The sequence below is a fragment of the Leopardus geoffroyi genome, chromosome B2 (genome assembly GCF_018350155.1).
Source record: "Leopardus geoffroyi isolate Oge1 chromosome B2, O.geoffroyi_Oge1_pat1.0, whole genome shotgun sequence".
In the NCBI taxonomy this organism is placed as follows: Eukaryota; Metazoa; Chordata; class Mammalia; order Carnivora; family Felidae; genus Leopardus; species Leopardus geoffroyi.
The window spans coordinates 116,836,632-116,850,853 of record NC_059332.1 but is presented as its reverse complement, the minus strand read 5'-3'; the positions used below and the strand labels follow the sequence as shown (position 1 = coordinate 116,850,853).

General features: G+C 36.4%; 1 protein-coding gene across 8 annotated transcripts in view; it reads right to left on the bottom strand.

The window, feature by feature from the left end:
* The window catches only part of LAMA2 (laminin subunit alpha 2), a 614,828-nt gene that overhangs the window by 155,810 nt on the left and 444,796 nt on the right, over window positions 1-14,222 (bottom strand). For all 8 annotated transcript variants that reach the window (XM_045499528.1, XM_045499531.1, XM_045499530.1 and 5 more), the window contains one exon: window positions 1,977-2,119. In XM_045499528.1, the coding sequence (XP_045355484.1) occupies window positions 1,977-2,119 (143 nt within the window). The remainder of the gene's footprint in view (window positions 1-1,976; window positions 2,120-14,222) is intronic.

The following is a 14,222-nucleotide window of genomic DNA, read 5'->3' as shown; positions in this document are numbered from 1 at the left end:
CGTCTTCCTTATAAAACTCTTTACATTCCTGAATGCCAGGCCTACAAGGTAAACTCAGATTCCGCTGTCTAGCTTTCAAGGTTGTCCTTCATATCACCCTGCTCCACTCCAGTTTCTAGCTTTATGTTTTACTAGCATGCTGCCTTCTGATATCGAACAGACAGGCCTTGTGAATTCCCAGCTCCGCCTCTGCTCACCTGCTCTCTTAGCCTCCATGACAAGAGCATGTATGAGCCCAGGGCCAGGAGGGCCACATCACTGGCAGGCTGGGCCCTTCCAGGGAAGTCATTTTCTCTCTCTGAGCTTTACAAAGGTGGTTTCATCCTCATCAGCCCTAAAATTACAGTGGCCTCTACAAATCCTGGCTCTGCATTTAGTAGCTATGTGATCTTGTGTCTCTAACTTTTCTGTGCTTTAGTTTCCCTACCTGAAAACAAACAAACAAACAAACCAAAACCAAAACCAAAACATAAAAGATACAGTATTTCTTTCCTACTTCTTGGAGTTTCTGTAAGATTTATGTGTGATTATTTATGTAAGACTTTAGTCACTTAATTGCTTAGCACAGAGATAATCATCAGTAAGTGTTAGTTAGTCTCACTGTCATCACTATTGGTTTCTTCTTCTGGAAAAGAGGAATAATAATGCTTACCTTAAAGGCCATGATCCAGATTACAGAATATATTCCCCTAGAAGAATATCTGCCAGTGCCTAGTGAATAAATCTTAGGTTTTTCCTCCAGTCCTTGCCAATATTTCTCTGCCTATTAAAACTGTGTCTATCCTTCAAGTTCCAACACAAATGATGCTCTCATTAATAATGCATTCCTTGGTTATTCTGAATATTACCCATTTCTCCAATCTTTGTAATCTATTGTAAATCAAATTTTTATAAAGCACATGGTGATTGTGCTGATTGTTTAATTATTGTTTTAAGTACATAGACTGTAAGCTTCCTGAGGGTAGTGACCACAGGATAGGAGTCATGAAACCCCCAGGGGACCAAGAACAATACTGAAATCATCCAGAATTTCTCAAAAACAAAACAAAACAAAACAAAACAAAACAAAAACAAACCAAAACAAAAAACACCTGACCATTGACTGATAGTATATAAAGTAGTTACTTTTCATTTTGTCATTAGATGAAACCCTAATTTCCTTAACGTTTCCTCCTATCCCACCAACTACCACAAGGTTCCACAAGGTTTTAGATTAGTGTTACTCAAATTAGTTCTTGTTGAAGTATTTTCAAAGGTCTGCTAGCTCTCCAGTTCCAAATTTTAATCTTGTGCTTTCACTTTGACAGGAAACTTAAATGTTAATGTAAGCATTTCTGGAACTCAGGCTGGGCACCTGAGAGACGGATAGGACCACATGATCTCAAAACCTATCTTTGCATGCATGTTTGATCATATGGCAGATCGAGCGCATAAATCATTGAACTTGTCAAGTGATGCCAAATGTCATTTTAGGGCCCCTTGCAAGGGGCTCTGTAGTTCATATTGTGGAATAGTACAAGTTACATGCAACATACTGATCAAAGAACCCGTGTGGAAGTAGTCAGGATTCTTGTTGCAATTTGCTTTCAGCAAAAATCATCTGTTATTTTATATTAATGTTTTTAATTTTAATTTTACTGTTTTTTTTAGGCTTTTGTAAGGATTAATGTGTTTTGATTTTATAGAGCTCTGAGTATAGGGAATTCATACCTGATTTTATGTTTGTACATATTTAAATAACATAATAAAGCTGATTTAGGCCAAGCACTGGGGGTACGTAAGCCTTTTTCCCTTTATAGCAACCTGTATATTATAGTGCTCAAATTTGAAAAGTACTGCTTTAGAAAGTCTCTGAATTTCCTCACTGGCTGCTTTCCTTGATTTACGGCGATGGGAAGAAAAATTTCTCAATGATGGCCCCTTGGGAAGCTTCCGTCATATTTTGCCTGGCTCTTGCTGTCACTGCTCCAACCTACCTTTAGTTCTTGAGTCCTATTTTCAAGGCCATACAGCATCGTATATGGGGCAGGCAGCGGGCCAGTGAGGTTGATGCTCATGGCCATCTGCTCCAGGCGAGCCAAGTCACCGAGAAGAAGGCCTGTGCATTCATCTCCACAAACTGTGAGAGGGAAACAACACAGAATATTTACTTCTGTTAAGTATTCCAGGCAGATGTTCAGAGATTTCAGCTATGAAATATTTTATGGCCCAAGTATAATTCTGCTAGAGATGCTGCTGCTCATCTTAGATAATTAACGCTTTCAGATGGATGACAGTTGAAAAAAAAAAAACAAAACGAAAAGAACAACAGAAGAGCAGACATGCCTGTTGCCCAGAAAGCTGAAATATGGACAGCGACATAAGCTGAGGAACCAAAGAGGAGGAGCAAACGGATTTTGAGGGAAGCAAGCATATTGCAGAAGTACGAGAGGTAAGGCGTGCAACACAACATTATAAATGTTCCAGAATTTCCGCATAAGCAATCTAGAGGACATCTGGAACTAGGGAATAAAACATGCTCCAGTGTCTAAAAATGCATGTGGAGTATCTGTAGCAACTGGGTCTCTACACACTTTGAGTACCGGGGTACACCGCATATCCCCAAACTGTACGTTTCAGCTTGACAGCTACTGAAAAGAATTATTTAAAAAAAAAAAAGAAAAGGGAAAGAACTTTGCTTTTTATAATTTGTGGTCTTTTGCTTGTGATAATGTATTGATTTACTTACTTACTTACCTACGTACTTGCCAACTTCTCCTCTTTAGGCTTTCAGCCCGTGAGCACCCGTCATTCCACGCGCTCTCACAAATTCCTGCTTTGCTAATTAACCCCATCCAGTCTTGTGGCTAAATTATTGAGAAGGGCCAGGAAAATGTTATTCCTTAAGCAGCCCAAAGTGTTAATGTTCTATGTATAATATTTCCAACAGTTAGAAAGAGGACTATTCAAATTTGGTGTAGTAGATGGGGGCTGGTGGTAGAGTCATTAGAAAAAAAAAGGATTGCCTTTTCATTATTAGTTTCGTTTCATAAGCAGTAGGATTTCTACAATGAAAAGACATGAATTCTTTTGTAGGATTTTAAATATATCCGTAGTCAGTTCGAACTTTTCAGTTCAATTTTTTTTTCTCTACCCTTTGCATCAGAGCAGTGAGATGCGGCTTCTTCGTGCCAAGGAGCATGTCCTACCGTGTTGATGATACGCATTTATGGATATGGTTATAATTTCCAGCATATATGCAACAGAAGAAGGTATCAAAACTATGCATATTAGAAGAGAGGTAAATACATAACATGGAAGATACCAAGCCTGGAGCAGGTTTGGACCATGCCCCAAATTGGCAAGAATTCAATTAGGTCTCTTCACAGCACTCCCCTGAGCTGCCTAATGGAGAGAAAACTATTAACTGAAGCTTGTAACTAAAGAGAAGTAGTACAGAGGGTGATTTTTCTGATAGGACAGCAGTTAGAGGTGAGTTACAATATCCCCTCACCGGGATTAAACTGCCCCAGCAGGGCTTTTAATAAATCAGCTCCTTACAGGTGATACCTGCAACCATACAGCTGCACCTGCCTGGGCTTCTCCAGGGAGTGAACAAAGAGGCTTTGGACGCAGGAGCCGAAGTGTGGGACTAGAGCTGTGTTCTCTTCCTCTTCTGCTAACCAGAATGAAAGGGAACTTGCTCTGCATGGAAACTCAGTGTAAAGAACACAGCATCGCACCTTCCCGCTCCCAGTTCAAAGCGAGTCCTGCAGAAGCTTTAACACGCTTGTCTACATGAAACACTCACAGAAAACACAACCTGCAACATAATTAGGTGCCGAACTGGCTATGCCTAAACATCAAGACACAGTCTGCTTCTCAAATGTTAGTGGGTGTCAAAATCATCTGAAGAATGTTCTGGCTTCTGATTCTCTGACCGAGAACGTGCTTTCCTAACAAGCTCTCAGGTAAATACTGATACTTCTGGTCTAGTGGTAACCAGATTGGCAGCAGTGACATCACCTGGGAGTTTATTGGACATGCACAATCTTGGGCCACTCTAGATCCAGTGGATCAGAATCTGCATTTTAGAAAGATTCCCATGTGATCTATACATGTTAGTGTTTGAAAAGCAGTGCTGCAGGCTCGTTGGTCTCCATTTTGGCTGCACATTAAAGCCATGTGGGGATTTATAAAATACAGATATCCACGTTCTTCGCACCTCCAACGTCAGAGCATCTGATTTCTTGGGTCTGGGGTAAGGCCCAGGAATCAGGATTTTTAAGAGATTACAGATGATCCTATCATGCAGCCAGGGTTAGAACCACTGTTCGAGATGATAAGCTTCAGGGATGCTTAGTCTAGAGAAGCAAGATAGCATTTTGCGTGTTGTCTCCTCTGCCTAGGACACTTCTCCCTCCATCTTCCCCTATGTGGCTCCTGGATGTTCAGGTCAAGTGCTCAAGGGTTACTTCCTCAGACGGGAAGGCCATGATGACTCTGAAATTACCGTCTCCCCCAATCACCCTGGCATTCCCTTTGTCTTGGTATCTTACTAATTTCGTGTATGACTATCTTATTACTTTATGGCTTCTTCCACACCAGAGAAGGGACCTCAATCACCTTTGGTCACAGTGTTTAGGAATGGTGCCTTGCACATAGCAGACATAGTGAAATATATTTGCTTACTACTATCTTTGTAAAGAAGAGCAAAAAGTATTTTGGAGAAGATCAAAGTGTTAGAAGAAGAGAGGGAAATGGAGGGAAGGAGGGAGAGAGGAAGAAACAGAGTGGTCAAACAGGAATTATCTAAATGGAAGAAAATGATAATGAGATGGGAATGAGAGAGAGCCACACAGATAGGTGAGGAACAGGAGAACACAATAAAAACAATGGTAAAAGAAAACTGGCTTGTGATTAGAGAGGCAGAGACCACGAATGTCGGGAGATGGTTGTTACTATGCCCGCATAAAGTAATTCAGGTTCTTTTTCTTTTGAGGTAATTCAATTTTGACCCAGGAAAGAGTTATTGGGCTGGAGGAAGGGCAAGAAAAAAAGATATAAAATCTTATCAAGAAAGAAACAACACAGATGGGTTACAGACCAGATAAAGGCAATGCTTGATTCTGGAGTGGATTAAAAATGGTCACCACTTCTTTCCTGTTCTCCCAGTATGAGGTAGGGTCTATTTCTCTCCTCTTGAATCTGGGTTGAATTTATGACACACTCTGACCCACAGAGCGTGTCAGAGGAATACCGTGGGACTCTTGAGCCACAGCTTCAAGGGGTTCAGCATTTTCTGCTTTCACATTCTTGGAACCCCGCAGCCTTATGAATAATCCCAGATGAGCCTTCTTGAGGAAGAGAGGCAGCTGTGAGCAAGAGAAAGGCAGGCCCCACCATTCCAGCTGTGGCCCCATTGTGTGAATAAGGCCCCCCTGGCATGACAACAAAAGAACTGTCCACTGGAGCTCAGCCCAAATTGCCAATCTACAGAAACCCGAGGATATATACAGTTGTTGTTTTAAGCTATTGGATTTTGGAGTGGCAGCGATACACAACTGGTACTCTGTCCCAAGTTTTGTCAAGTGTGATTTAGAGTTCAAATTCAGATCAGGGATTTACGAGTTGAAATTCACAGGCTAAAAACAAATACTAGTAAAGATGATTAATTTTATTAAAAGTTAGGAAGGTAACAGACGTTCCTTTCCCATTGAGGCCAAGTTCATCATTGTAAGAAAGTTCCATCCAACTTCTAGTGAAGATGGATTTTGGGCAGATGTTCCCAGGATGTAAGCAAGCAATACGCTCTTTTTCACTTTCACGATCTTGAAAGATACTTCACAATAGGATGTCTCGCCATGCTTTTTAGGGCAGTGTGTTCTTCAGGAATCCTTTGCTAACCCTTTCTCTAATGTATTTATAATTGATAACCTACCTATTTCCAAGGAGAAATTGAGTCAATTCACTGATAATAGTGTGGCTAGAGGCTCCTCACTGATGGCTCCAGAAATTTCCAGGGAAGAGTTTTCTCAGTGTTTACTTCATACAAGAATAAATCAAGCACTGGAATGCAGAACTAGATCTGATTTACTGTAATACACTGCGGAGTAAATTGGTGAGCTACAATGCCAAGAGGCATGATAAATACTGATTTTTCTCTCATTTATTCTACCCCCTGCCCATCTGTTTTGGTTCCTCATCTTCAGTTGTTGAAATGAAAATGTATTTAATTGCTCTTCCAAGGATTCATACATTCCATTTTATGTCTCTGTGTCCAAAGGTCTATTATTATCTCATGTGTTATGGTCTCTGCATTTGCTTTTTGGGGAACAAAGTATGAGCACATTTCCATAAGTGAGAGGGAAGTTTTATAGTATGCTCCAAGTAATATAGTAACATCTGTCCAAATGGGTCAGAAAGACTTATGGATATGACAGCCATGGGGATTTTTTCAAAGCTTCTATATAAGTCTAGTTCATGCAGTCATAAGATAAACACATACGGAAATGTGCCTTTTACATAATGGTTGGCTATTTTATTTTGACACAATATATTTTACTTATACCACAAGTTACTTTTATTTGCCCTCAAAAAGTCTGAAATGTCTGGCAACAAACACTAAAAGTGGGATGCAAATTAAAACCACATTTAATTCACTATGAGAGCGAAGCTTTGAAGAGTGTATAGAGACATGGAATACTCACGTTATGTAAACAATTGTTCCTTGATAAGGGTGCAGTAACAACTCAATGTAAATTAAACACCTATCTTATAATCAGGACCCCAAAAGAACCTCTTCAAACCATTTTATTCAGTAAGAGATAAGGTTATAATGTGAGATCCTGCCTAAACTGCATGGAAGCAAAAGCAAATATTTCAAGACTATGATTATATTTTGCATGACTAAATGTTTCTGAGGCTTTGCCTATAAAAGTGTCAGGATAAATTTGTGTCTAATATTAACAAATGTGGTACTAAATTCAGATCGTTATAGCTGGGCACATGTAAGGGACAAATCATACAGCTGATATTACAGATCGTTCTGCTAGCAATTAGTACAAAATACTGCATTTCTACCAGAGTCCCCCATGCATAATAACTACTGGCTTACTGTCACAAAAAATTCACACACTACATCCACACCAAAGAAGCTAAAGCTGAAATGAGTGCATGGAGTATTTTTGAAAAGGCCAAACCCATTAACCAATTTTAGGTAAAGAGACATAAATTGCCTGCTCTGATAAAATAGGGATAAATGAATAAATAAATATACATTGCTAACAAAAGATACAATTTGAGTACTTATACTCATGGTTTAATTTAACTCTTTTACATCAAGGCCCTTGATAGTTCCTAGGATATGGGTTTTATATTTCTCTCTTTTCCCTTTCCCCTTCAAGAAGAAACTTTTAGAATGGCATATACCTAGAACTTATTATTATGTAGAAATAATATCTTCTAAAATTTGATTTTAAACTGATTGAGAAGGGGTTGTTTTGCCTGTTATTTCTTTGAATAAAGGAAAAGGTTCTGTAGGCTTTAGATGAGGCTGATGAATTTGTTCATGTACCAAGTTATTTTATATATTGTATATTATTTATATATTTGATATATTATATAAATTTTTACATATTAATTTTAACTTAATTTTTAATACTTATATATATGTTCAAAAAATTCTGTACAGAAGTGCATATATATGTGTGTACATATATAAATGTGTGTATATGTATTTATATATATTTATATGTATATGTATGTGTATGTGTATGTATATATATATACATGTATATGTGTGTATATATAGAACACAAGTTCAAAATGGCTCAAGAATGGCGTATATTTTCCAAAAAAAGAGGAAACTTTTTTGCAAGCTCTATAATAATATGGGATAGTAACTTTTATTTATATAATATTCACTACATAGCAGGCAATATGTTCTTTCTTGCCACCGTTATCTCATTTAATGTTCACAGCAATTCTGTGAAATAAATACTATTAATATTCTCATTTAAAAGATGAGAATAGTCATAATCATCACATTTATGAGTCTATAAATATTGCCATTTGAAAACTTAAAGGAGAAAATATAAGGTGGTCATAAAGGGCATTTTCAGTGACTTGAAGAGCCTAGAATTAGAGATAATTATAGACAACCAGAAATCAGCCAACCTAAATATTTCATCAGAAACTGATAAACTGCACAAAACATCATGTTTTTGAAAAAAAAAATGGTCAAATAATAACCAGGATGACAATATGCTTAGAATTTATTGAGCACCTCTTGTGAGTAGGTTCTTCACATATATGCATGTAGTATTTTGTTTCCATTTTACAGATGATGAAATGAGGTTTAGAAAAGATCTAGAAATGATGTCACACAACTTGTACGTGGCCAGCCAAGATTCAAACGTTCTAGAGCCATACCATGACAGCATATACTTCCTGGCATCAGGAGATGGTCTGTTACAGGGACACCACAGAAAAGACAATCTGACTATCTTACTTATAAGACTTCCTCTAACTTGAAGATCATATGATTCTATTGTTCTTCGAGGTCATTGAACTGCTTGGATCTAGAACAGTGAAAACTGTAACCAAATGGAGTTTATTCTTAAAATAAAGCCTGACAGAAAATTAAGACTGATCCTGGATATGAAAGTTCAACGGCAAAACTCCTCCCATTAATAGCACAGCTTTCTCAATGTGATCTGCAAACCACTGAGACTGAGCACCAGTAACTGGGAAAACTACCTAGAATCAGAGTGATAGTTGCTGTTCTACAATCTCATAATCCCAGACCTATGCTAAGAAGGTTGACAAAAGTCTCAAAGCATCTTTTACTAACAAAACAGGTGCCGATAAAGTACAAACAGGATGAACAGAAGTTGCTTTTATAGATTTCATGATTTCTTGATTTGAACAACCTACGGCAGCTCAGAGATGTAGAAAACTACAGTATACATACTGGCTTTTGAGTCCCACTAGGGATTAAGTGGGAGCAGAAAGAGGATGGCGTTTAAAGGGCTAGGATGGAGGGTGATCACATGTCCCACAAGCAAAGCCATAACTCATTAAACAGCATCAGGAGGTCAACGGATGTTTTCTCAACATCTTTTATTAGGGAATGTCTCATTTTCTTTACAGTGATCTACCCCATTTCACTATCTTCTTCCTACTCTCATTTACAGGGAGCAATAATTGCCATTAGCAATCATCTCTGATTACAGGAGTGCAGCCGTGTTGTAGTGACAATATACGGGCCTCTGCATTATTGTGATAAGATCCTTACTGACAACTGGATATTAAAAAAAAATAATCTTGATCATCTCTGCAGATCAGTGTCAATGTAGGATGAAAACTCAGACCTCAGCTTTCACCAAGTGGCTGAAAGATGTATATTTTACAGAATTAAGGTGTGCTTATCACATTTAGCTAGGTTTACACCTTAGTTTGCGGATAAAAAACACACTTTATGATTGCTTTTGCAAAACCGGCAAGCATAACCTCATCTTAAATGTTATAGTTTAAATACATTTTAATTTATTTCAAATAACAAAGGTCTTATAATCCTAATATCTCATATGTAATGAATAAACATAGGAAGCATCAATTTCATATTTGTAAAATCCTATTTCAGGCATTTTTGATGGAATAACATCTTGCCAACAGCTCCTAATTTTAATTTCTGTTCTCTATAAGAGTAATATATTTTACTATGCGACTCATAATCTATTTTAAACATCACATGAGTTGTTCTGTGTTAACTACTGATCTGTAGAAAATAGGACGTGAACAAATCCAAGTCTTGTGATTCACAGTACAAAACTTTACTATTAAATAATGTCTTTCTTGCTCATTCTCAAATTTCAGAAAGGCAGGCAGTTGTTCTCATTTTATAAAATGATGTGTAAATTGTAAATGAGGGATGGAAGAGGAGGTTGGATTTGTAGTAACCCAACGTACTAAGAAGTCCATCCTGATTTGGAAAGTCCAACAAAATGTGTGTTCAGAACTCACCTACATGGGTAAGGGAAGAACATACTGTAGTGTCATCCCATATTATTCCTATTAGAAAAAAATAAAAAGGTTCTGAAAGTTATCTGAGCATGCAGCTAGTTTGTTTTTCACTTGCATAGACGGCAGGACTCCACATGACAATTTCTGATAAATAAAAATCCATTGTAACTGCCACATAACTATCATAATGTTTTAAATGTTAGATGGGGCGCCTGGGTGGCGCAGTCGGTTAAGCGTCCGACTTCAGCCAGGTCACAATCTCGCGGTCCGTGAGTTCGAGCCCCGCGTCAGGCTCTGGGCTGATGGCTCAGAGCCTGGAGCCTGTTTCCGATTCTGTGTCTCCCTCTCTCTCTCTGCCCCTCCCCCGTTCATACTCTGTCTCTCTCTGTCCCAAAAATAAATAAACGTTGAAAAAAAAAAATAATTCTTTGTTAAATGTTAGAGAAGAGGGTCTCAACAGTTAGCAGGAAAAAAAATCTATGTACACATTGACATATATGTATATTTATATATGTACCTATATATTTAAAATTTTTCATTGTTAGCACATTTTATCTTTATTCTTTGTTGCACTAACACCGGCTCTAGGCTCAAGAAGTAAATGAATAAAGGACTGAGTTAATTAATGTTGAATATACTGGGAAACCCATGTTTGCTTTCAGTGTTTTGCATTGGTAGTCAGCATAGAGGAAAGTAAGATTTCCAAGACAGACCTAGTTTCAAATCATTGCTCTGTTGAAAAGTCACTGTGAAACTTGGAAAAATCACTTAAATCACCTAAATTCAGTTTTGTTATCATAATACAGGGATGCTGCAATAATTAAAAGAAAAGCAAATAGTGCTTAATATAGCGTCTCGCAGATGGTAAACTCCCAATACAGGTGAACCTTTAAGGAATTACTATTATGATGAACCATGTGTGGTGAAGGGGGCTTTGGAGGACACCTAGAATCTGAAGGCATATATATTGGTTAACTATGACCAGGCACAGACTCTGATTGGTGAGGTTGACTACGTTGGTGGGTTGAATTTGGCTCACAATGAGAGACTCTGCTCTCTAAATATTTACTATTAAGGACATAGATTACTTGTTTAAATTCCTCATGACAGTAATGGAAATTCCATCTATAAAAGGCTTACGTCCTACAAGAAATTCACCATTTGGATCCCATAAGATTCTAGCTTGCTCACTGGCAATTGTCTATGGCAGCTACAAGTCTATTTTAGGGACTTAGGTGCTCCAGAGAAGCTCGTCCATGCTTTCTGAATGTGCTGTGTTACACAATCTCTACAGCACAATTTTATATCCTTTGTTAAATAAATTAATTGTGTAACTAACCTTAGAGTGAGTATATAGACTCTTTCCACCAATATGCAGCTCTCTTGAGATAATGCAATAATCATGCCCAGGTCATTTATTGTGCTTTTGTCTATTTTTTTTTTTTAAATATACAAGTCCACAATAGGGCCAAATTAAATTATGTTTTCTAGAAAATTAACCAAAGAGAGAAAAATTAACTATTTAATGCACACTACTCACCTGAGTGCGTATTATCTAATAGGAAAAACAAGTTATTTTTTATAATCAGTACCATCTTAACAACAAGCACCACTTTATCTCCTTTCTTAATCAAGACAGCATGGGCTCTAAGCTCAGAAGAGGTTTTTCTCAGAAGACATTTCTCTTACTACATCCATATTCTCTTACCCAAACCAGGCTACCTTCATCCTCTCCCACTCACAGGCCTTATAAAATTCCACTGTAATCACATGTGATAAACAGCTCTGCAGATCAAACATGCCAGGTGAATCATTCTTTGGTTTCTTGTTCTGATTTAGCTTAAGGATATAGAAAGATACTAAAAAGAGATTTGAAGGTAAGTCAGTTATGTCCTTATTTGTGTCTTGATTAATTATCTCATTTCAAAACTAGTAGTAGAAACTGAGTCCTGGAAAAGGCCAACATAATAGAAGCATGGTATATTTTTTCACAACAGGAAAAATTTTTAAATATGAGAAAAGAAGAAAAGTCTAAATATATTCTATGCAACAATTCTTACAGTTAACCTAATAAAGGGTAAGGAATAACATTTCTAGAAATCAAAATCACTAATATTTAACAGCAACATAAGGAAAATCTACACAGCATTTATAAAATAGGAATATGTCTTATAAATATCTTAAAATGTAAAAGAAATATTTATTTATAAAATAATTATAAACACATAAGAAAAAGTGTCTACCCATAAAAAAAAACCTCCATAACTTAACACTTCTTTGGTACAAGAAAAACATCACTATTAGTTAATCCTCCAGAAAAATATTAAAATTCCCTGGACATAGCAATTGAACTGAATACCATGTAGAGCAATGGGAAATACATTTCTCTGGGGGACAAGAATAATGCAAATGAACATTATAAGGCTAATGTAACTCTAACTGACGTATTGGCACTTTTGTTACCACATGGGACCCTGGGAGATTTAAAATGTACCAATATGAAAGAGAAAAAAAGTGAGTTGAATTTTCTTATAAATTTATGTAAATGCATATAAAGTATTAATCACCAACAGAATAAGAACATAGAGCCACTGTTGTTGATGGGCAGAATGACAAATGTTCAGAAAATAATCCCATTATTTTATCTCTTACAGACTTTAATGTATTATTGCAATTTTTGTGCTTAACATCAAATGTGATCTTTATACTTCAAGTTTACTTCTGGATAATTAAGAAAATAGACGATTTAGGGATAAGTGGGTGACTTAGTCAGTTAAGTGTCTGACTCTTGATTTCAGCTCAGGTCATGATCTCACGGCTTGTGGGTTGGAGCCTCATGTTGGGTTCCACACTGACAGCACAGAGACCGCTGGGGATTCTTTCTTTCTCTTTGCCCCTCCCCCACTTGCTTGTGTGTGCATGCACACTTTCCCTCTCTCTCAACATAAATAAATAAGTTAAAAATTTTTCTGAAATAAAAGAAAATTGATAATTTAAAATTCAAGGACTGTTTACATTAGAGTTTATATTTGGAGCATCTATATAGTATCTAGTTAAATATATCAATGTTAATAATCTAATTTGAAAACAATATTGAAAGTAATGCAATTACATTAGAGGTCCACTCCAATTATCATTAAAATATGTTATTATACTTGAAAAGAGTATATACATATATGATCAATAACTGAATATGATAATGTGTATGTATATTATATGTTACACTTTATCTTTCCCTCCCTTCAGCCTTGAAATTTATTTTTATTTTAAATTTAATACAATTTCATGATTGAAATGCATTGAAGAAACAATTTAAGAACCTATGTCCCCAAAGATACCCAGTCTTTACCTTTTTTTTGGCATATTTTAAAAGCCAGCTTTAATACATGGAGACTAAACGATGAATTGGTTAACCAGGAAATCAAAGAAGAAATAAAAAAATAGACGAAAACACATAAAAATAAAACACATGGTAAAAAATCCTTGGAATGCAGCAAAAAAAAGTTCTAAGAAGGAAGTTTATAGCAATACAGGCCTACCTCAGGAAACAAGAGAAATCTTAAATTAATGACATAACCTTACACTGAAAAGAGCTAGAAAAAGAAGAAAAAAACAAAACCCAGAGCTAGTAGAAGAAAGGAAATAATAAAGATTAAAACAGAAATAAATGAAGTAGAGACTAAAAACAACAATAGAAATGACCAAACCAATTAGGAGCTTGTTCTTTGAAAAGATAAACAAAACTGATAAATCTTTAGGCAGATTCATCAAGAAAAGAAAAAGGATTCAAATAAATAAAATCAGAAATGAAGGAGGATAAATAACAACTGACTCCAGAGAAATTATAGGAGAATATTATGAAAAAGTATATGTCAACAAATTGAGACAATGTAAAAGAAATGGATACATTCCTAGGAACCTATAATCTTCCAAAACTAAATCAGGAAGATATAGGAAATTTGAATACACCAATTCCAAGTAATGAAATTGAATCGGTAATAAAAAACTCCCCCCAAAACAAAAATCCAAGACCAGATGGCTTCACAGATGAATTCTACCAAACATTTAAAGAAGAATTAATACCTATTCTCCTCACACTATTCCAAAAAATAGAAGAGAAAGAAAAACTTCCATATTTATTCTATGAGGTCAGTTTTAAATTAACTTGATATCAAAACCAGACAAAGGTACTACAAGGAAAAGAGAAAAACAGGTCA